Below are 24,122 nucleotides of genomic sequence, written 5' to 3' on the forward strand. Positions count from 1 at the left end.
TTTCCTTTTATCTGACTTGTTTTCAACTTTTTTCCCCCCTTTTTCAAGGCACTACAAATTTGCAGGTAGAGAGCAGGGAAATTTTGCATTTAAAGGGTTTTAATAAATTAAAGGCCTTCCAGAGAAACTGAACTTGATTAAATTAAGGGTCATGTCTCAGGCATCACTTCTGCTGAAACAAAACTAGCAAGGACATTTCATCAGACGACCAGTTAATAATTGTTCAATGTTTACAAAAATTCTCCCCTCCCCTTTAAAAACATGACAACCCACTTTAGAGCACTTCTACTCCATAGCAACTAAAATAAAACTGAGGGGAGAAAAGGCAAAAATGCAACCTTCTAAGAATGTAACAACTCAAGTCTATTCATGGGGTAAAAGCTAAAAGGAAGAGTATTAGCTTGTGTCTCTTTCCATATCCTGTGAAGACACTGTGGAACAGCTGATTTTCTTCCTGTCAATCAGTTCTGCAGCCTCCCCCATTTGCTGTGCACAGTGAATGTAGAACACCTAAACAGATCTGCTCCCTGTTCTTACCTGCAACAGTATGTACCAACAAGAGCACAAGCCACTGGCAGCTGCCTGTGTCTCCAGATGCAGTTATATTCTTCCATGGAGGAAAAAAAATGAGTACAAATGCTCATCAGGAAAATTCCACTTATTTATTAGATGTCTTGTCCTTCCTAGGATGGTTTGAGCCAAATGAGTCTGAATATTTAAATACAAAATACCTTCTGAGTCACAGGAGATTCCAGAAATGCCAGAACCCTGAGCTCCCCTCCCTTAACACAGAGAATAATCTCTCCCACCCACTTCTCTGCCCAGGCCTGCACTGCAACCACATTAGGGTCTCTGGCCCATCTTCTTCAATGTTCGGTTCAGCTGGAATTAGAGAAAGCAAAGGTCAGAAAAATACACAGTGCTTGATACACTCTGCTGTTCCCCTCAGCAGACTTTATCCAATGGCTCTTAACGCCTTCCTCTCAAATTCTCTGAGCTCTTGAGCAAATACAGTGTGTCAAGTAGAAGAGGAATAAGTAGAACTCTCTCCTCTCCAAGATAGTACAGGAATATGTGGGGAGAAGAGAGGATGCAAACTTGTAGCAGCGGTATCATGGCCCTGCATTAAGCTCCCGAATCTCAGAATTTTGCCCTCTGAGTTTCCAGTGCAGAACAGCCTCTGTTGGGAGAGTGTGGAACAGTGACAGAATGTCACCTCCTGGCCAAGCTCAATGCTGAAGCCATCTATGCTCTAGAAATCTCTGAGGCCATTTTCTAGAGCCATAGTTATGAAGTTAGAGATATGATTTTGGTTGTGTTACTGACAGGGACAGCACATTTATCTAGAGACAATGGAATCAGCATCCCTGGACAGTAGAACCTTTTCCACTGTGGCTCAACTGAGCACTTCTCAAAAAACCATACCCTTCCTCAAAGGTCAGTAGCTGCTGCTTAGAGCACCTGCCTTTGCCCAGTGCCTTGCAGAGTCAGGGCTAAGTCCAGCATGGAATTGCACAGCTGTCTCACACAAGTGTGGACCCTCGAGAGCCTGCACAGCCTAATGATTACCCCATGTTTCCTACAGAGCTACACAACTCTCTCGCCCAGCCTCACCTCCTCAAACTTGTGGATCTGGCGGATGAAGAAGTCTCCGTAGCGTCGAGCGACCTTTGTGTCTGCAATATGGATCATGTCCTGGGAAAAGAACAGGATGAGATTAGGAAAAGGAGTGTGCCACTAGCAGGGAGACAGGAAGAACTGCCAAACATAAGGATCCACCTGTGGGGCTTCACCCCAGCCATGGCTCACCATCACACATATCTGACCTGTGCTAGTCCCACAGCCCGTATCTAGTTCTCCTTGGGCTGCCTTCCCTCATACCTTTGCCTGGGATGGGTCCTCAGTTCATGTGGTATTAACTTCCCACATTCTTACATGCTCTGTTTTTGTCTTCCTTGCAGCAGTTTGACAGTTCCAACCCCAGTTCATGCTTCCCTCTTTTCAGTCATGCTATATGCATGCCATGACAGCTCGGCTGAGGCATCGCATGAAACCTTGCAAAAAGAGGTCTGCAAGAACACAGGACAACCTGATCTCCTTTCTAGCAAGAAACCTAAAGGCTACTGCTATCTTCTTTGACTGAAGTCCTAGAAGACTCTTTGCTACTCTTCCTGCTGCAGCAGCTCCAAGGGCAGACGGTGATAGTCCCACACCTTGAGTTTAGATTCCTCCTAGAGCAGCCACAACTAAATGCTGTTCCACTGCAAAGCAGACCTGTAACATGACCAAGCAACACCTCTGCTTTGTCAAACAAAGGAGAGGTGTGGGGGACACACAAACAGCAGCACTGTTACTCAATTATCACTTCCCAGAACACTGACAAGCAGCTCCCTCTGTCCTGGGGATGCGTTTGTTTTCTAGGTAGGTTGACTGCCAAAGCTGCCTGTGATAGTCCATCACTCTTCATCCACTGACATTCCTTTTATGCAGAGTTATAACTTCATTGTGGGCAGCCAAGCCCTATAAATGGTAAAGGAAGAAGGAATGTCTCCCACAAAATGGAACAAAACTAGGTGCTGCCAATTCCAGAATTTCCTGGGTGAAAGAATTTCCCAGCCAGCAAGTAGCAGATACCAACCTTGTCAATATAGAAGTCAACCTCAGAGGCAGACTGGAACTCTCCATCCAGGGCAGATATGCCACTGGTCCATACCAGGTTCTTCATCTTGTGCTTGAAGACAAGCAGCTGGATACGGAACTCCTGCTCTGTGAGGTCTAAGAAGCCAGCCAGCTTCGCCACAGGCATGGTAGTATAGAGCTTGAGGAAGCTACGGATGGTTGAGAGCTGGGCCTGCTGCTGAACTTCATCAGCAAAGACCTTGAGCTGCTGCAGGAAGGGCTCCTTGTGGTAGTTGGGGTGCACGTTGTCATAATTGGGCACCACAGGGGAGAGGAACTTGGGGCAAGCGTAACTGAAGAGCTCCTCATAGACCTGCGCGTCGCCCTTCTGCATGCGCAGCATCTTGTCCCCGTACTTCTCGCGCAGCTGCAGGTGGATGCTCTCGTCTATGCGCATGGGGTACATGGTGAGGGCGATGGCCAGCAGCGCGTGCATCTGCTCATTCTGCTTGTTGATCTGAGACAGAGAGGAGACCCTGTCAGCACCACAGTGTGCTCAGGCTTTAGGGTGCCTGAGGGAGCTGGGTGCTGCACTTTGCAGTGGGAGATCCTTCACATAGAGCACTGATGGTCCTAATGCTCAAGAGGGACAGCACAAAGAAGCGGTGCCTCTGGGCAAAGCAAATGGATGAATGACACATCAAGGCTCTTGGAAATAAAGAGGGCTGGACAAGAGGAAAGTGCAGAGTAAATGTATCCAGAGCCATGCAGAACCCGGAGGGCCAGAAGCACGTTTGACTCTTTTGGTACAAGAACACGCAGAGAAGGGAAGACAGACAGCTTAACAACCTGTCCCTGGCAAAGGACAGTTATCAGAGAGGCCAGCGAAGAAAAGATTTATTTGAGTGTGGGACGGAAATGGACAGCTGGGTGGCTGAAAATGTCATGGAATTAAGACTGGCAAAATTTGGCTAAACAATGAGTTAGAATTAATCATAAGGATAAAAAGGAGACAGCAGGTTAAGCAGGCACCAAAATCAGGAGGTAAGACAGCTTAGGTAGAAAGAGAAAGGAGCTTTGTTACTGCCATGTTTGCGAATGATTGTCAGATAACGGAAATATATCTGACAATGGCAGCAACTTGAAGTGCAGCACTGGGTTAGAAAGACAATTCAGTCTGCAGGAGCCTCAACAAGAGCATCGCCAGCAGATGATACTCATTAAAAACCTCGCCTAGAGCTAGAGTGCAGATGGACCTGGGACAACAGTATGGGAAACACACAAAGTAACTAGTAACATAGCTAAGAGAAAATATTGCCACACATGGCAAAGGAGTTCAGAGGATCCTCAGTCACCACCACCAGCAAAGTCCAGGATAATAAAGCTGGACTATTAGACATAAGCTATCAGGTGATAGAGGAGGGAAGGGAAAGTAGACAGCAGCCTTTTCTTTTGGAAAGCCTAATCCATTCTATCTCTTACCATCTCATACTTGTAGGTTGTCCTCTGAAACATGCTCTTTGTCCTCTGGATGTAGAGGAGGATGTTGGCAAAGACACGGATGGCATCCTGGTAACGCCGCATCATAAGGTATGCAAAGCCCACATAGTAATAGGTGGTCACCTGGCACTCAGGCACCCGGGAGTACATGCTCTGAGAAGGAAGGAGTAACATGCTATGTCAGAGGGGAAACAACCCAAACTGTTTGTTAGCTGCAATACAGCCACCTCTGTTTTCACTCCAATCCCAAATACAGAAAGGAGACGGTTAATTCTGGATACCTCACCTCCCACCCATCCCTGCAGCAGCTTCCTCACTGTTTTATTAGATCATCCCATTTCCTATGTTTCCCAATTTCAGCTTCCTGCAAGGAGAGAACTCTTGCTCTGTGCCTACATCGCTCTGCTCGGTTCCCTTTCCCCCCTATTTCACTCCACATCCTGCGCCAGACAGCACATATGTAGATCTGTGCCAAGCCTTGGCTCATACCCATTGCAGCTGAACTTTTATTAGCTACAAGCAGCACTCAATTCTGAGGCAAAAACAGCCTAGGTGGGAGCAACCACAGTGAGAACAGAAGTCAAAAACACAAGAAAGAGCCACTGACAAAGGTAAGAACAGTGTGTTCAGGAAGTAACCACTACACCACCACTCGCAGTTCCAGCAGTATTCTCTGTAACAACACTGCCTTGCACAACACAGCAAACCTCCTAAAAAAATGGGCAATTGTGCTGCAACAGCATCAGGCATTATCATATGGCTTGACTTAATGCCAAAGCTCCAGCTGTGCTCAGCCACAAGCTCCTGACTACAGCAGATACAAACAGTTCCTCAGCTGGAAGATTCAGTACAGCAATTTTTCACCAGCATGCTTAAACAGAGGCATTTGGAAGACCGCAAAAGAAGGGTTAAAACACGTTGTATTACCTTCTTGTTGAGCTCGATGTTCTCCAGCACCTTGATGGCTTGGTAGTAATCTCCCAGCAGAGAGTGCAGACGCAGCAGCCCAACCAGGCTGAAATAGCCCAGCATCTTGTACAGGGAGTGGCGCCCATATTCACCAGCCACACTTTCAGGGTCACCTAGGGAAAGAAGGAACCACAGTGCCATCCTCCAAGGAAGCAAGCTTCTTTTTCAACACTTTTCTGTTTAAAACAAAGGGAGCAAGGCCTGAAATGTAATCAGTGGTACTTCTCACCTAAGGTCAATAGAACCAGTTCCCAGCCAATCCATCCACTGATTATGGGTTTGATCCAGCCCCCAAACAAAGTTAAGCAACTTGGGTCGAATCAAAGCAAGGCAGCACAGACACCAGTGCTGCCTGGCCCCATGCAAAGCTTACCTCCACTTGTATAGACCTCCAGCTGTCGGTTGATGTTGGATTTGTCGACCAGAGAGTGCAGCACATTAAGGACACTGTGGACGTTCCAGATCTTGGGGTTGGAACGAAGGAAATCAATTTCCTCTTCAGACTTCTTGGCTGTTTTACAGCGGTACTGGCTGAAAGACTGGAACTACAGGAAAAAGCAGAGATTCAATGATGAGTAGCTTGCTTGGAGACGCTCAGCCAAGTGTACTAAGCTTACAATTTGCTCACACAAATGCATTACAATAAACTACAAGTTGTATCAAAAAAAATGTTTCATGAGCGATCACATGGAAATCAAGATGGCAGAATATACAACCTTTAAAGAACCTAAAAAAAATATACAGTACAGAGAGAAAAGGCCAGGAGACAGATCAAAGCAGAAAAGGATCTCTTAAACAATTAGGAAAGGCATCTAAACACAAATTTGCTATCTGGAGAGGTAGAAAAGAGAATGACCAAATTATAAGGCGTATTTGCAGAGATGCATCTTTTTCCCCTATATGCACATGTCCTTTTCGTTCTCAAGATTGACAATACAACACTTGAGGAATTCCAGGCAGCTCTGTAATAAAAAGTTACAGAGACAGGAGTACATTCACTAAAGACAAAAACCAATAGCATTTGAGATAAGTAGCGCTGCACTCAGAACAGTAAGAAGAAAAATATTTCTTAATGTAAATATCTCAGACCACAGCTTATTTCAAATCAGGTCATCAATCTCTCAGTGCACGCATAAAAGCCTTACTGACTAAGAAAGACAGAAATTTTGTTCTGAAAGAGAAACAGGCACAAAAGTTCAAGACTGCCCAAAGAGCACCCTGTAACTCAAATATCTGTACATTTACAACTTCTTCATCCACCTGCTAACACAAGAGTAACAGTGATCACCAAAGATTTTCAACCTGCAATTGTATCCTTGCTATGGAAATCACAGCAAGGGAAGAGATGGAAAATTTATACAACTAATAAAGGCAAGACCACCCCAAAATGGCCCAGTTTTATAACCACATACCTGGTATATGAATTCATCAATTATATCCCAGAGCCACTGGTTGGGCAGTTCCAGAGGAGCAGGGCCATCAGCATCTGCAGGAGAACAGATGAGAAGGTTAACACTTCAGCAAGAACACTGTCAGACCTGGAGGAACAGACAAATTAAAGAACACATGAATTTCCCTGAAATGGGAGATGGAGCAGCAGATGAATGAAGCTTCCAGTAGGGCTGATATGCAGCTTTGACTATCTCAACTGCCTTCACTTTCAAAGACTGCAAATATGCACAGGGTTACTCTCTAGAGTGTGACTGCTCAGCAGCATCAACTCTCAGAAGCTGCACACAAACTGCAGGGGTTTATCCTAACTGATGCATGCTCCACATGAGGCTTGGCAGGGAGTCACAAACACTAACAATTGTTCCAAGGGGAGTGAACAACAGTGAACAGTTGTGAAACACCACAAGTTTTCTTTAGCTTACCGCTTCATTTTACTTTTTAATGAAGGTAGGTGAAGCAGTTCTCAGCAAGACAGAAAGCTAAGTAGGTTTTATTCTTTACAGTATTTCAGAAAGCACTGGAAACTATTTCTGCTTTTTGTATTTTTAAACTAATGGAGGTAAATTGCTCGTAATTCAACAAACTCAAACATACTTATAAACTACCTTTCCCTCTGTTATTTATAAACATGTTGCAGTTCTTCTGACCCTTTCTTCAGCTCTGCCCTCTCCATCCAATCTTTCTCTCCAAAATCCACAAACTAGAAATTGCAGCAACTCACTGAGGATGTAGTTGAAGAGATTGCAGTAGTTGTAATAGGACTCAAATCTCTGCTCCAGCGTGGGCCCCCCCTGCAAAGAGAAGTCAGCAGAGTCTGCTTCATTTCAAGCAGGGCAGGAGGGAGTTCATGGGCAACAGCGTGCAGAACAGCCACCACAGCAGAAGGTCCTGTTCAGGAGTGCTAGAGCCAATATTCAACCAGGACACCCAACAGCATCACCCAGAAAACCTTAAACTGTAGCACTGTTGTCCCACAAAACAGGGATGACTTTTCCTGTACAGGTAGCTTCTCCCAGGATGTCAAGCAGCCAGATGTCCTGTGAATACTCTGCATTAATCTTTACTGTTTCCCTGTGCTGTTCAGATTCAAGAACTTCCTATTACCTTCACCAGCTTTCCTTCCTTCTCTGATCATAAGAAGCCTTAATAGATCAACAATTCTGTTTCTGGACATCATTTCTAAATGATGTCAACTTTCAATAATTTTTTAATAAAATCAATCAACTTTGACCTACTGGTTCTTGTTTCAGCTGGAGACACTGGGTCTGAGAACCACTAACAGCACAGCTTGAGAAACCAGTTTCTCCTGTTGAAGCCTGGCTTGGGTTAACAGCAGCCTTTTGAAAGTGCCCATTTCTCCACCCTGTGGTCCACAGTAAAACTGCAGTTATTACATATTTACCCATAAGTCATGCATCTGTTGAGATTTTTTTCCTTTAAGAGCCAAGACTTTCTCACTGATTTCAAAGCAGCTTAAAAAACAAAAGGCAAAATTTGTTTTGTTTCACAAAGCATTATTCTTTAAATTTCCTTCTTTTCCATCCTTTATGGTATCCATGTTTCCCTTTTTGCAAGGCACTCTGATTCCATGTGCGGTTTTTAATGACAAATAATGCACCTTCCTCTTGTGACATCCCTTCTCACTGCCTGCTCATTTAAAGAGGAGCCACAAAGAAACACACATAAGCAATAAAAAGGAATATTCAGTTACCTTCCAACACTCCCTTCTTCCCTAACTCACTAACCATTACATTTGCTGTTAGCAACAAAGAGCCTCCTGAACACTCGGATCCAGTCTCCTAATTCATCTGAGCGACCAAAGAAAACTGCACACTCATCACCACCAAGCCTGAAGAGACAGCTAACAAGCCTCAGACAGACAATCAAGTCTTTCCTGCTTTGCAGCAATCCTTGCTAAACTAGCAAAAAGGCAAGGATTCTAAGCTTCCCTAAAACAATGTGACTTACAGCTCACGAACCCATCCAATCCTGCCTTGCAAAGATAAGGGGACCACTGATACTGTAGTGGCAGCAAGACTTGTCAGGTTTCCTGGCACAGAGAAGCCAGCATGCAACCCACAAGAAGACACAGGGCCAACACTCACGCTGACTTTGGCGTAGATGTGTCTGTAGTACAGCTCCTTGTATAGGATCAGGAAAACTGCATCTGGAAAGGATGACAGAAGAGGGTATTAGCAAGCCACAGGGCCTATCAGCCTCCTGCCACAACAATAAAGGGAGGCACTAAAAGACACTTTGCTCATCTGACTTCTTGCCAGGCACTTGCTGAAGGAGTTGCCAGGGTGAACAAACGCAACTGACTCAGGTAACAACAATGCTATGCACCTGCTAACTCAGGATCAGGAGGATTCAGTTCCTCTCCTCTCTGACAACCCAAGGGAAAGTGGAAGACTCACCATTTCCAACCTGAGGAGCAATGGCTTCGGCCTCTGGCCATGGAGTGTTCTTAAAAAATCTTTCTGTCAGTTTTGTCCAGCTGAAAAACAGACACACATGCGGAATGAGAAGCTACTTCTCACTCAGTATGACAATGCTGGAGTCAGAGCAGACAACAGAGAGAGGCCTTGGACTTGGTGAAAGCTGAGCAGCATCAGCAACCCCTGTTAGTAAGTCGTGTTGAAGCAAAGAATGAGAATTGTAAAGTAAGCAGTGAGACTTCAATTTATCTCGCAGGCATGAAACAGACATCACTTCCACATTTCCTTTAAGCTGACACGGCTACAAGCAAGGGTGGAAGTAGCTGTTGGGAAGAAATACAAAAGCTACACCTCACAGCCTTTTCCAAACGGCCTGGCTGGCACCACTGAGATCCCTCTTTGCAGCCTCCCTTCCTGTTAGGCCAGGGCTGACCCTTCCCTTCAGACAGATCACAACTCGTGTATACTTACATTAGCCTAATGGGCTGGAAATACCTAGGGTTTTTTTTTCCACTGTGACCAAGTCAAAACGGTTTCAGAGAAAGCACAAGTTTGGAACAGCACGGGTAGTAGTCAGCCTTTCCTTTTAACGGGATCACAGTTAAAACAGTGATTTCCATCTGCTAGAAGGACAGTATTGTACCTGTTCTCATAAATGTCCTGGATCTCGTACACCTTCTGGTCAATAACATCACTGGAAACACGGCTGGCCTGGAGCTCGTACACCTTCTGGTCAATGAGATCTGACACCGTCTTGTGAAAATACTGAATGAAGTTTTTGATCACTTCGGGGATCACCTGGTAGGTCTGCTGTTCGTACTGGCGCTCGTAGGCCAGGTCTTGCTTCGGGTCTCCTGCGGAGAAGGAGGAGCAGTGAGGCAGCCGCCGAACGGCCCGGCCCGGGCCCACAGACCCAGCCGGGCGCAAGCAGGCCCGGGGCGTGGGGCTCTCACACTTACCCGTGTGCATATCATAGTCGTTGGAGTACGCGTAGGGATCGTAGGCGGCCTGTGGGGAGAGTGCGGCAGTGAGTCCCCGCGAACAGCCCGGACACGACCCCCGCGCCCCTCAGCACCCCCCGCCCCACCTCGTTGTCGTAGTCCTCCCCAGGGTAGGCCATGGCGGCGGCGCGGCACGGAAAGCGCTCCGGGCGGAAACGCGGGACTGGCGCGGCGCGTGCAGAGGGGCGGGGCGGGCGCAGGAGAAGCTGTGCTCTTCTATTGGCTGAAACAACTGCCTGTCTTCATCCTGCTGAGTCGTCGCGGGTGGGCAGTGGCCCCATTCTCTATCTGATTGGACAAAACAACTGCCCGTCAGACTCTTCTGGTCACAGCCTCCACTCCCGCCCCGCCTCTCTCCCACTCGCTCCCTCCCCATTGGCTGCATGTACGGGTCACGTCGCTTTCCATTGGTTGAGAGGACGCTGCCCGCCCTGTTGCTATGGCGACGTCCCGCCCCCCTCCCTGGCCCGGGCCGTGACGGGATGGAGGGCGGCGGTGGGGCTGACGGGGCTCCCGGCGCGTCGCCGGAACCGGGACCGGAGTCAGAGCCTGAGCCGGGACCGGGCCCGGAGTCTGAGCCACAGCCGCGCATCGCGCTGCCGCCACTGGGACTGGGCGCACCCCTCGGTTACCTGCACGTCCTGTGGCAGCGGGAGGAGCCCGCGGGCAAGATCCCGGCCCGCCGCCTGCGCAGGGCCTCCCGTCTCCACCGCCGGCTGGGGCCGACGGGCAAGGAGGCCCACGGTGAGCGGCGGGCGCGCGGAGCCGCTGTGCGCTCCGGAACAGCCCCTCCTCCTTCGGCCGGCTCCGCACGGGGCTTCGGGAGGGAGGTCGGCTCTGTTCGGTAGGCGGCTGGGGAAGGCACCCCGCTCCTGCCAAGGGAGGGTGCCCGTCAGGACTGCGCGGGCCCGCGTCCAGCTTCGGGAGGAGACGAGGAGAACGATTCTTACCTGGTTCCTTAATCTGCTTCCCTTTCTCTGGAGCCAGCAGCAGCGTGATTTGGCCCCGCACTTGTGCTCGAGTAGCGGAATGGAATGTTTCATTAGGAAAACGTGCCTTTTTTCTCTCTGCTTTTTAGTAATTGCTGTCTTTCCTCCATAGCTCTGAAAAGGCTGCGTGAGGCTGCCAATAGCAACGATTTGGACACAGGTAAGGCTTCTGTGAGTCCCACCTGGGACCTCTTCTTGGAAGGGCAGTATATCAAGGGCTCTTACTTTAGGAGAGGAGGAAGCGGGTGCAGATGGTTTGTGGACAGGATGCTTTAGATGTTTTAGATCTATAAAATGCTTCTTTAAGGCCTGGGTTTGTTCTCTGAGCGGAGTGGGGCTGGTTATTGTGTTCATTTTTTCACTGCACCTGGTTCATTGAGTTAGTTTTCCATCTACCTGGAGCTAAATCAGCACTGCACTGTCCCAGCTGTTTTGGTATATTCTTTTGCCCAGTTGTTAGCAGCAAGAGAATAATGTTTTGATTTAGGTGGAAAAGTTACGATTATCTAAGCCATACCCTTGTGTGATGAGGCAGGGTAACCCAGTAGATTAGAACCAGGGCCAGAGCTGGACTCTCACCTTTTGGTTTCTGCAAAATGCCCTTGTGATCCATAAATTCTGCTTTCCAGATGTCCAACCTCAACACTACATCTTTCTCTCTCAGGCTTTGTTAATTGAAGCATATCAGAGTTAGTTTATCAAAACTTAAAGTTTTATTAGTTTTTGCAATCTGTGTTCCTACAAAAATAACGTAATGACAGCTTTGCTAGATGCTGGCTAAGAGTAATATATGAATAACATGCTATTTATAAATAATGAATATTTATTGATTATGACTAAACAATTAATTTAGAAGGTAATTAAAACAATTAACTAAAATTACTAAAAAGTTCTGAATTTTCCAACAATTCCTCCCTTTGGAAGTGATCTTAATTTTCCTTTAAGGTTACTTCCACTTAAATCATTGAGTATCTAGCAAAACTTAAGATATTAAAATGCAAAAATTTTGCTTGTGTCTTGTTATAAGATATCATAGATCATTCATCACAAATGAAATTGCAAATCAGGGTATAATCTCTTTTAACAATATCTTGGTAACTTCTCTTGCTTTGTTGGTGCAAATGGCTATTCAAAAAATGTGTCAGCTAAAACCAATAGGTATCAATATCCCTCTTGTTGAGGTAACTCAGAATAATCTATTTGCCTGTAAACTCCAGGACAGTTTCCTCTTTTTGTAGTCCTTAAAGGAGGTCTTTTGTAGGGCTGTGGTATGTTTTGCAAACATATTTTACACTTTCTGACTACACTTTTGATTAGTGGTATTTTTACACTAATTACTTGATGTTTCAAGTTATCTCTAATAGCTTCGCTCTCCAATGTGTTTCTCTGTGTTTGGTTACTTGTCTCTTCTCTTCTTGAGGTACAATGTATGGTATGTAATTCCATTTCTTTTTCTTTTGGCAGTATAACATCAACTCTAAAATACCATTTTGGTGTAAAATAGCATGAACTGGCCCTTTTTCTTGATTATCTAATAGATAATCTGGGCACCAGAGGATACAATATTCTATTAACTGTGTCCGGGTTAAAGAATTGCTTTTAAATGCTTTCCAATGCTGCAAAATACAACCTAAAGGTGAACATTTGGGTATTCCCCCTCTTCAAGGGTTCAAGAAGAAAAACAGAAACCCATAGTAAATAAAAATTCCAGCAATCACTAAAACCAACATGAGAGAGCGCTCTGTGCACATGAATACAGTTCCAGTCACTAAAACAGCAACAGCCACTGTGCTAGTGCCAGGGAGGGAGCTCTGAGCAAACAATCCTCGCTTTAACAATTTACATTACTGGAAACAAAACATTTAGTACACACCAAATAACCCTAAAATTCACAGTAAACATATGATGGCTTCAACACTCTTACAGCAAATGAATTTTCATACCAACTCAATTTATACTTATAACACACATTGCCACTCGCTCGCATTTTCTAGCACTAAGGCATACCATAGGCTTTAATAAGCATGGAAATATCTGGGCAAAACCTTTCCACAATGTCTCTTTGTGCAGGCAGCACTGTGTCGGACTAATCTGGGGGCAAAGCAGAGGCTGAAGACTCAAACCACACCTTTTGATAGTCACATAGTTTTACTATTACAGTTTTCTGACTAGGCAGTGGGACTCAATCACAATTCCATTAATATTCACTTAGAGAGTTTTACACTTACTTTTAATAGAAAATAGACAATTATATCATCACTTTCTTAACTCTATTATATTAGAGAGTGCAAGCTTATGATCGGGTATACCTTTTTAAACCTTCAGTAATGTCCTAATAAACTCCCAGTGGTTTTTGCCTTGAACTCACCGGGACCAGAGGATTGAAAAGTTTCCCTGAAAAAAAAGTCTTTCAGTGAACACCAAAGTCCTTTATCCTGTAAGTCTGTGCAACATCAAATGTGTTGTCTCACCTGGGTCACCAGTAAATTGTTACCAAATCCAGTGATATTGTTGGGGTAAATAAACCCCTCTAACACTTTCTTTTTTAGTGTTAGTTTGTAAGATGTTACTTTGTTGTTGTTTAATGTGGCTTACAAAATTCTGGCCTCCAATCAGACACAGTTATAAAACTTCTTCACTTATTTATACTTTTTAGCAAACGTAGCAATAAAATTAATATTCATTGGTTATAAATTACATACTTTTCTTTTATGAGTTAGTATTCTGTCCTCTATGGGTTATTGATTTCTCACATCTCATGCTAGTTAGTCCGTATTTTTAGTCTTTTTAGTACCTTTTTCCTCTCGTAAGAACTTTCCAACTCATATACTGAGTCTTTGTTAGTCCGTTCTTTATCTTTTGGTTTCTCCAAAGTCTTTGCTGTCCATAAATTCTACATTCCAGATGTCCAACCTCAACCATACATCTTTCTCTGGTTTTGTTTATTGAAGCATATCAGAGTTAGTTTATCAAAAGTTAAGGTTTCAGTAGTTTTTCCAGGCTGTGTTGCTTCAAAAGTACATTATGACAGCTTTGCTAAATACTGGCTGAGAATAATTTAAGAATCAGACACTATTTATAATTAATATATTATATTTGGTTAATCATAATTTCGATATAGATTATGATCAACTAAAGGAATTAATTTCAAAGTTTATTAAAACTACTAACTAAAATTATTTAAAAGTTATATACTTCCAACAGGAAGATGAAAGAATGCAGTTTTATGGAAGCCTTGGTTTCAATCCACCTTGGATTTGATAGACAGGTTCCCGCATTTACAATCCGCTTGTGTTTTGTTTACTCTGCAACTTGAGGAAGTGTGCTATGATTAATTTATTTTTCCTCAACGAGTAAACGTCTTTGCTGTTTCCTGTGGTGGCACTGGGAGGAGAGGTTATGTCATTCCTACTTGGTTCAGGGGAAGAGTAGCTAAAGCGTTCCTATTAATGGTTCTCACTGGGGCACTGACAGTCTCCCTGTCTTTCTTCTGAAGTAACAAACTTTCCATGTTAATGCCGTGTTCCTTTCAGTTCTGTACCACACTTGAAGTAGAAGGTATACAGGAAGAAATTCAAAGGGGGCTATAATTCACTTTCTGGAAGCTGAGATGAATGGTGACTTTCAGTGTCCTGAAACAGTCTTGACTGTTGTAGAATATGCTGTTTAAAAATCTCAAAATATAGTGAACCTGTCAGCATTTTTAATAGCTATGGAATGAGCTCTATTTTACACACCAGATAGTATATCAGGATGATCTCAAAACAACAGGGAATAACAGCCCTTACAGTTGCCCCTAACACATGTTGCTGTAGGTGCTATTTTTATGCCCCTGATCTTTCCACCCTTTACTGATCTCTTTGCTCACCTCTTGGCTGGTCAGTGCATTCCCCTGCCTGCTTCCCAAACTGTAGCCACCATTGGTTAGGAAGGGGCATAGTCAAATCCGGTGTGAAGAAGAGGCTTTTCTCACTACCTGTGGTTACACTGTGAAACTTCTGACCATGGGTCCATGTTGATGTCAAAAGTTTACACAGGTGCAGAAAATGACCATGTAAATCTACAGGGAAAGCCCACGGTGGGGTAGTAAACACAGGATACTAATTCTAACTTTGGAAGTGCCTGAGATGCCGCTGACTAAAACCAAGAGTTAGCCCCCTGTCCTTCCTATCTGTTTATATTCTTCTCTAGGTGTTTGCTGCTGATTGTCCTTGGAGCTTGAAAATTTGGCTAGGTGGATCTTTAGCCGTTAGAGCTGTTGGCTTATCTTTTATGGCAACATGTGGAAGGAAGGTGGTGAAGGCTGAATCAGAGGGCGGAGGTTATGCTGCTTAGGCTGGTTCTGCTGAGCTAGGGTACTGGTGGGAATCGGTTCAAGTCCAGGTGACTTAGCAGCTGACAGCACATGTATCTACCCCCAAAAGAGCAGACAGCATTACCCCTCTCTGATCAGGTGCCCCTTCAGCTTACCTGCTTTCTTCTCCTTGGTTCTGTCAGTGCAGCAACTCTTGGATGACGGAACTGACCCCTGTGCTGCAGATGACAAAGGTCGGACAGCACTGCACTTTGCCTCCTGCAATGGCAATGATCACATCGGTGAGTGATGGGGAGAGTTCTGTCTTCCAATCTCTCTGTGGCAGGGACTTTGGAGGGTGCACTCTATATTCAGCACCTATCAGATGTTGCTCTTTTCTGTTAAAGTTGTCAACTCTGGCCCAGGGCTTGCCAGTTCTGGAGGGGGAGCAGGATCTCCCAGTTCTAGGGCTGTACTGGTGCAGAGGCAAGTGTGTCCTTCTTCCCACTTTTTTGCATCAGGGAGCCCAGGAGCAGTGGCACTTGCCTGGCTTTGTGCTGGGTCCTTCCATATTGCTGTGCAAACCCCTGTTCCTGTCTCAGTAAGGAAGCTGATGAGCTGAGCAGCCTAGTGGCTGCCACATGGACCTGTGGCCCATGTGGACCTGACCTGTGGAGCAAGGGTAAGGGACTGATGTGGTTCTTTTTCCTTGTTTCTAGTCCAACTGCTTCTGGATCATGGGGCTGACCCAAACCAGAGAGATGGGCTGGGCAATACTCCCTTACACTTGGGTAAGTGCCACACAGATGAGCTTTGCATGCAGAGAAGTGAGGTGACAGCCTCCTTACTGTTCCTTTCCTCTCCACCTTCCTCTTGCCTGTGCCTCACATAATGCATCCCCAAATTTAAGGACCTAGGAGAGACTCTTTGCACTTCGTTAGATTCACTTCTCACGAAGATTTAGTTAAAGAAAAGGTTTGAGAAAATTGATTTCCCTTCCTCTGCCAGCCCCAAGGAGTGCAAGATCTATTCCAGATAAATTACTCAGACTTGACTGGGAGGTTACCTTTAGCATTTGGGCCGTTCCTCTTTCCCCTGGCAAAGAAGCCCTTTGGGAAGCAGCAAGCTCTGTGCTTGAGCAGAAACTCATTTTTGTTTGTACCTCTGAGTTGTGTATCCTGTGTTTTCCCTCCCCAGCTGCCTGCACAAACCATGTTCCTGTCATCACCACGCTGCTGCGCGGAGGTAACGTTTCCTCTCTAAGAGTTACAGCCTGTCCCCTTCCTGCCCTGTTGATACTCCCCAGGGGCACCAGATCCTGATGAGACCTCACTGTCCCTGCTCGTGCGTCTTGCAGGGGCCAGAGTTGATGCCTTGGATCGAGCTGGCAGAACCCCACTGCATCTTGCTAAATCAAAGCTGAATATCCTGCAGGAAGGATTCTCCCACAGCCTGGAGGCTGTACGCCTTGAAGTGAAACAGGTAAAAGAAACAGTCCTGTGTTCTGATAAGGTGGTGGAGCCGCTGGCAGTCTCCTGCACGCTTTACTTAAACGCCTGTCTGTAGGCTCTCAACTGCTCTGGGAAGAGTTTGACTTCCATTTTCATAGACCTTCCTTTTTCCCAGATCTACTTTAATTTTTTCCAGGGCCTCCCTTGGCTCTGTAAGCTAAGGATGCATTGAGTGTCTGGATTCTTGAGCTGTATGGAGCATTTGCTTTTCTTCAACCACGATGTAAGACAGATGCCTTGTGGCAGGAGAGGGATCACAGCACAAGGCTGTAGCTCTGGCGTACACATGCTCTGTATTCCTAGCACAGTCTAGCCTGCTCCAGTGTGTGAAGGCATGGAATAGGAAAGCACTCCTAGGCATGCAAATGCATGGGGTATGAGCCTCACTTCAGGAGCCACACAGACACAAGGATTTTTATCCTCTGTGCATAAGCATATCCTGCTGGAATTAGAAGTCCCTGCTCCTCACAGTGAGCTGACTTGCCATAAAGAAAGGTTTGGTGCTTTCATGGCTAGACCTTATGCTGCTTCAGCTGGGCTTCTCTCTCTTCCCTGCTCTTTACCAGGCACAGGGATCACAACTAGTCCATCTGTGACCAGTGAATGCCTCTGGTGACTCACTGGACTCTGATGGGGCCATTAGTGCCATGTGGTTGCTTTGCCTGGGTTCGTCTCTAGGGGTCATGTACTCTGCCATGTGGTGCAGCTTGAAGGCTGTGTGCTTGGCAATTTAATTGCAATTTAATTTTTCCTGTAAAAACACCCAGTCCAGTGCAACTCTCTGATGTTTGTCTCTTATGCCTGTTTCAGATTATCCAGATGTTGCGGGAATACCTGGACCGTCTGGGGAGGCATGAGCAAAAGGAACAGCTGGACGACCTCTGCTCCAGGCTGCAGATGACTAGCACAAAGGAGCAGGTAGGCAGCACTAAGCTACTCTGACTCACCTCCTTGCGTTGGGACTCCTGCATTTAGGAGAATGCAACTGCATGAGCAATGGGACATTGAAGACATGGTCATACTGCTCACGTTGGGTCTAGTGGGCAAGTTACATGATTACTCATGGTACTCCTTTAGGTGAAAATTCAAATTGCAGAAAGCATTGTAGCGCCAAGCAGCAGGGAAGCTGAGGATCAGATGGGCTGAGGGCACAGTTTAAGTCCAGGATCAGCACAACCACATGGGGTTGCAGGGCCTGGAGTTTTTTTTTCCTACAAAAGACTGGCCTCTAGAAACAGGCTTAGAGGAAACAGGCCTGACACCATTGTTGAGTTTTGGGTAATGTAGCAACATGCTTGTATTTTAAAGACTGGATAAATCACACAGAGTGGAGGTCAAGCATTACCTCCTGAAGAATGGGGAGGAGCTCCATTGCCTTAGATTAGGGCTTGTTTGATCATGAGGGTAGTAGCCCTTCTGCATGATTGTTGGCACCAAAAGTATCCTGTCCTAGTATCAGCTGAGCATGGGCATTACTGGCAGTTCTAGTGCAAGGGTGGCCCCTGCTGCATGGGGGTTTCTTCTCTGGTGGTGGGTGGCTGCACAGCTGCATTGCCCTCCCTGATGGCCATCTGTATTCTTCTGTCAGGTGGATGAGGTTACAGACCTCCTGGCCAGCTTCACATCACTCAGCCTGCAGATGCAGAAGATGGACAACAGGTAATGGGCTGCTAAATAATCTTCCTGAAGCAGCAGGAGAAGCGTTAGAGAGAAGAAAAGGAAGCTGGAGTTTGCTTCCCAGATTGCTGACTAAACCTTGCTGCCAGCGGCCATTCCTGCCAGACTGACTCTCCAGTGGCGCTCAGACTGTTCCTCTTGGTGCTGCCGCAGCTGCCCCATGGGGAGGCAGCAGGCTTTGCACAGCAAAGGCAACAGACAAGAATGCTGCAGCTGTGACTTTGGGGTAAAAGAGCTCCTCTACTTTTTACTGATGGGCTGGCGATGAATAGGGTACCCTTTCCAGAGATATTTTGCCTTCTCCTATGTACGTCAGCTCGATGTAGGCAGTGACCAATGCCATGTGCAGGTACCAGCCCTGACTAGTGCACTCAGCAGCTGGCCAGCATCATGGAAATGCTTGGAACAGGCACCTTTTCCAGCCTCATACTGCTGAATTGCATGAGGGAGAAAGATAATGCCTTGAACAGCAGAAGGTTTTGTGCCGTGAGTAGAACACACATTTAATTCTGCATGCTACAAGCTGAGCAAACATTCTGCCTTAAAAGACATGCACTGATGAGGCTTAATCCTCACCTTCCCCAGAGCCTACTGTCAGAGGGCAGAGAATATGTCTGGTTACAGGTGGGATACAAAGTTTTTCATGGCTAGGCTAAGGCCTTTCACTGGACCCATTTTTTTAACTCCACTGCAAGTTAGTGCTTAAATAATACAGTGTAACACTTGCAGAGCCGCCCTGATGCGAGAATAAGGATTACAGGGTGACAGTCTCTAATGCAGTTCTAGTCAGACATCTACATCTTGCAAAAAAAAAAAAAAACAAACCACCAGAACTACCTTTTGTGTTTCCTGTTACTGGCAGTCTCAGGCAAGAGGTCCAGTTGTGACCGGAGGTATTGTGCATTCAGCTGTATTATTGGGCTAGGTACCTCTGCCTCAGCAGCACCAAACCCATTGCTCAGCCATTCTGTGTCCCTTGCTTGTCACGGAGACCCTTAAATGCAGTGTAAGAAACAAATTATGGCTTGTGCTGGGAGCCTGAAGTGATGCAGCTATGAAGCATGCACAGAAATGCTGTTGCTGGTCTCTCACTTCTGCCCACTGTGGTTAGCAAACAATCTGCTTTGTTGTGGAGCAGGGATCCAGGAAATCTCATTGATAGGCACCAACAGCAACAGGATGACAGGAACATGCCAATAATAATCTGAGTTCCCACCTGTGTACCACACCATGGTGTGCTGGTAGCCATACCTATCCCACAGCTTGGGAGTCACTGGTTTGAAAGAGTTTATTATTAGGATACAGCTTAAATATGCAACAGCCGCAGTTTGGAGCATTCTTCAGAGATCTTTAGGTCAGCATGCTCTCTGATATCTGCCTCTTGTCCAGGAGGAGGCTAAGTGGACCTCTGTTCAAAGCTGAGATACTTGAAAGAGGCATGGATTTTTGATGGGTTTGTCTGTGGGCCACTAGAGGACACAGCTGGGAGCAGTCTTGTGGCTGGGCTGGAACTGTCACTGCATATTGATACTTCATTACGATGTGCTGGATGGGAAGGATGCTGAGCAGGTGGGAGACAATCTGATCTTTTTGTATTTTAAACTTCAATAAAATCCTGTCAGCCTTTTACAACTCCTCAGCCAAGTTCTCTTTTTCAGAGCAGCCCATTCTTCTTTCTTTATGTATCTTCCAGGCCCCATGCACAGCACTGGACTTGGTAACTGCTACTCTCGTACTTGGTTCTCAAATCAGAAGTGACAACACACAGTTGTTTGCATTCAAACACCACTCTGTTTGCAGATCAAAGTGCAGGGTTGCTGGCTGACCTTTTCTGATCCTGACTTCCACAGCCAAAAAATCCAAATTTAAAACCTAGGTAGTTGCTGTGAAATCGTACAGAGTAAAGAGAATCCCAGCAGGAGTGCTTCAAGCTGGAAGATGAGAGAGATATTTTGCAGAGAGGAAAAGTAGCCTTGCCCAGTGGCAGAAATTGTGCCTCTCCCCATGCCGAATAGAATGGCTGTGCTGTGAAGGTACAGCAAGAGGATGAGGGGCTGGGGAGGGACATCTAGGCAGGGCAGAGAACTTCCAGCATGGCACCTATGTGAGGAGCAGGTGACCTTCATGCCCAGTCTTTACTGAACTTGTTTCTTCCTATCTTTACAGCTCAGTCTTGATGTCCGCATACACTCAACTGCCAGCGCTTCTACCATCAGTGGCCTTGTTGCTGAGGAGACCATTAAGGGGCCTGAAGCGCACGAGGCTAAAATGCTCTTTATCCCTGCAGTTACTTCAGTTGCTGATGTTGTCTCTAAGTAGACACCTCTTAGAAGCTTACCTCAAACCCAGGAACACATCTAGATGAGACTCAGAGTGATGCTTTTAGCCTTGGCACACGTGATGTTGTCCACAGCTCTTCAGGCTTTTGTCGTGCCTGGTGCTGGGTTTTTTCTTAGCAGCTCCTGACAGAGGGGAAAGGTGGGGGTGCTGCAGCTGGCCAGGAGCAATTGTCTTGCTTCTTTTGCAGCACTGCTCCTATGGTGGCAAGAGAGGCAATAAAAACCCAAATGGCTATAGGAAGTTTTGCCACTGCTTTAGCAGTAACACCATGTAAGAAAGGGAAAAGCGCATCTGGTTTTCAGTGGGAGGAAAAAAAATGTATCATGTAGGAATTGTATTCTATGAATCACTGCAGTCAGTTCTGCTTTCCTGCCTCAGGGTTTGAAACTGTAGGCTGCCCTGACCCATATCATGTGTTTGGCACTGGATGGAGAAAAATTTTAGGTTTCTCTGCATCAGCCAGTCATACCCAGCGCCTTAACTACCCTGTCATACTCAGCAGCTGTATGCAGAATAAGAGTTAGGTTCTGGGCAGGAAAGAAGCTGTTCAGGGAAGGAGGAAACATGGCTTCCCTCTATGTTGATTGCTGACTGTTGCTGCCTGGTTTTCTTCCTGCTTCTGGCATAGAGGCTTCAGCTTCTCCCAGCAGCTTTTCTCTGTCCTTGCACCCTGTGCCACAGATTTCTCTGCACAACCCCTGAGGTTGGTGGCAGTTTTCTGCATCTTCTGGAGGCATCTGCTGCAGTAATGGAGAATGGAAACAACAGCACAGGTTTCCCTCTATTTATCTATTTATTTTGCCATTAAAATCAGTCCAGACTCCTCATTTTCTTTGTGCTACACCATCAAATGCATCCCCCAGATCCCTTCCTGAACAATGATCAGTCCCTGTTCTCAGGGCCATGATATCAACCAGGACTTTAGGCTTTGGTTCCCTCTCACCACTACCTGACCTCCAAATACACTCCATTTCCCCTCCTAATTCAGACCATGTGATCTGCAGAATTCCCAGCCATTGAAGCCAGCAGCAGCCTCCCTGGCTCTGAGGCTGCTGCTGTAGTATAAGATGCAACCAAAACCAGCTAGGCTGAGGATCTGCCTCAAGCAAGCAAACAGCTGAGAACCTGCTTGTGTCTCACAGAGGAGCCTTAGCAGAAGCAGCAGCCCTGACAAGGCCTCCCTGCAAAGCTCCATGGATGTTACTAAGCAAATGACCTTTCTCTGGAGCAGCCACTTCACCCACACAATCGAATGCAAAGCACACACTGCAATGTGTGTGAACATCAAGAATTTGTTCAGCTGTTCAGCAGCCAAAATAATTAATCTCCAACAGCTAAACTCATTTACTTCCTCCACCTTTACCTTTCTAGCAGACTTCAAATCGAGCACAGCAATTATCTGCGCTGCTAAGGAAGCCCCATGAAGGGTCTTTAGGGCAAACTTCTCACCCTTTCATCCGCTTCCTTTGCTCATTATGTGAGCAAAGATCTCTTCCATCACAGAAAGAGACAGAAATATGCCTTCTTCATGCATTGTGCCTGGCCAGCCTGGGGGAGCACGCCAGGGCCCATGGGGTGACTAGGTGGAGGAATCAGCAAGTTTTGATTAGGAAGATGATAAAGGAGGTATGGCAAACTGTGTTCCTCTGGGTTTTTTTTATGAAATCTCTGAGAGGGGAAGAGAGCATGTGGAAGAATTAAAATATTCAGCTGGTAGCCTGCTAAGGCTGGTCATAGATTAGCAACCAGCAGCTAAACCCAAAAGCAAATAACCAGAATTCCCTTCCCAGGGCTGCCAGATTTGCACACAGGGTCATAAGCAAGATGAGCTGCTTGGCAGCTGGGTCTGACACCTCCCAGTGAGGTCAAGCTCATGTCACACATGCCAGGGAGATGCTAGACACCAGAATCAGCACACAGTTGGCAGGACTGAGTTACTCCACAGAAAAGGCCTAGTGCTTGCCACTAAATGCAATGCCCTCACCTGCTCACACCTCTCCCATTTCACCTACCCTGTTCCAGATCTTGGAACAGCAGCACTCTACTGATGTGGCAAACCAGCCCCTGAAGGGTTAAAGATGAGCTTGTCAGCCTGAGCGATATAAAGTAGGATAGAAAATAAGAGAAAAGAGTCATTAATTAAGGCAAGAAGCTGGGAGCAGAGACTGCAGAATGCCAATCAGTCTGGAGGGAAGGCTGCGTGGAAAGCAGCAATCAACTCCTTCAGGTTTAATTAAAATGACATCTTTGCTTCACCTCTGCTTTTGAGCTGAGGAAACCAGTTGGAGCATGTACACTGGTACTGGATAAACAGGAGTTCCCTTCTGGCTCCAGAGCCTTCCCAACCCCAGCTCAGCACCTGCTCTTCCTGCTCATGTGCTCCTCAAAATTGGGGCTTAGCACCAGGCAGAGCTTAGTGAAGGGGCCCAGGGCTTGCAGCCACTTGTCATGCTAAACGCACCTTCTCCCCAAGATCTTCCCTGTCCTCTGTCCTGTTTCATGTGGGCTTCACCCCAATGTGCAGCAGCTAGTCCTGATCTGATTTGTTCCTTTTGCAAGCCGGGACCAGGAGGAGCAGGATCAGGGGTGAGAAACATCCCAGCTGCTTCTAGGCAAGAACAGGCAGCATCCAGCTGTGCCACATCATCGTTCCTGACTGCTGTTCCCTTCTCCCTCCAATGCTCTGGGCTGTGGAGTGAGTCTTCACTTGAAGAAGTGATGAGGCCATGTGAGCTGGTCACCAGCCATGGCATTATGTGCAGTGGGTGGCTGCAGAACTTGCTGTTCCCAGGAAGGTGGGTAAGGCACACTGGACATGCTTCTGAAAGACATCTGCTGTAGAGGAGTGGCAGCCACCATGAAAGGAGAGAGGTGAAAAAATCAGAAACAGGGATAGAGGCAAGGGAGGCTCAAAATGTAGAAAGCAACATCAAGCACTTGAATGGAAAAAGAAAACTAATTCTCAGCTCAGTTGGCCTTCCTCTTCAGTTAGCCTCTGCACAGAAAAAGGGATGTCCTTGGAGCAGAGCTCTAGCAAAGTGTACAACAGCTTCAGTGAGCTAGGAATTAAGAGTGGGCAGGACAAAGTAAAAAGGAAAGATTTACGCAAACAGAAGCAGGGAACAGAAAAAGAAGAGAAATAAGGGGAAAATCATGGCTCTGCTCATGCACATCACAGCTCTGCAAGCTGACTGATGTTACCTTGCCCCACTGCACAATGCTCACAGCACTGGCTGGGGCCAAAACCCCTTTACTTTTGACACAGCTTCCAGCACCATGCATAGGGACAAGTGAGAACATCAGAGGATTTTGTAGCCCATGCAGGGCTCAGG

General features: G+C 46.3%; 2 protein-coding genes across 2 annotated transcripts; one reads left to right on the top strand and one right to left on the bottom strand.

Annotated features, from left to right (window-relative positions):
• Positions 1–635: 635 nt before the first annotated feature.
• Positions 636–10,177, bottom strand: EIF3L (eukaryotic translation initiation factor 3 subunit L). Its single transcript, XM_040062567.2, has 13 exons — positions 10,066–10,177; positions 9,938–9,986; positions 9,622–9,832; positions 8,958–9,037; positions 8,646–8,707; positions 7,262–7,331; positions 6,501–6,574; positions 5,462–5,633; positions 5,047–5,201; positions 4,102–4,272; positions 2,639–3,136; positions 1,615–1,695; positions 636–882 (listed from the first exon to the last, which is right to left on the bottom strand). The coding sequence occupies exons 1-13, from the start codon at positions 10,096–10,098 to the stop codon at positions 844–846; spliced, it is 1,695 nt and encodes a 564-aa protein (XP_039918501.1). The 5' UTR covers positions 10,099–10,177; the 3' UTR covers positions 636–843.
• Positions 10,178–10,461: 284 nt separating this feature from the next.
• On the top strand, positions 10,462–20,082 carry ANKRD54 (ankyrin repeat domain 54). The gene is made up of 8 exons (XM_040062572.1): positions 10,462–10,723; positions 11,081–11,128; positions 15,466–15,564; positions 15,982–16,053; positions 16,460–16,507; positions 16,620–16,744; positions 17,584–17,691; positions 18,362–20,082. The coding sequence occupies exons 1-8, from the start codon at positions 10,462–10,464 to the stop codon at positions 18,434–18,436; spliced, it is 837 nt and encodes a 278-aa protein (XP_039918506.1). The 3' UTR covers positions 18,437–20,082.
• The last annotated feature ends 4,040 nt before the right edge of the window (positions 20,083–24,122 follow it).

This window comes from Hirundo rustica, chromosome 4 (genome assembly GCF_015227805.2).
Source record: "Hirundo rustica isolate bHirRus1 chromosome 4, bHirRus1.pri.v3, whole genome shotgun sequence".
Classification (NCBI taxonomy): Eukaryota; Metazoa; Chordata; class Aves; order Passeriformes; family Hirundinidae; genus Hirundo; species Hirundo rustica.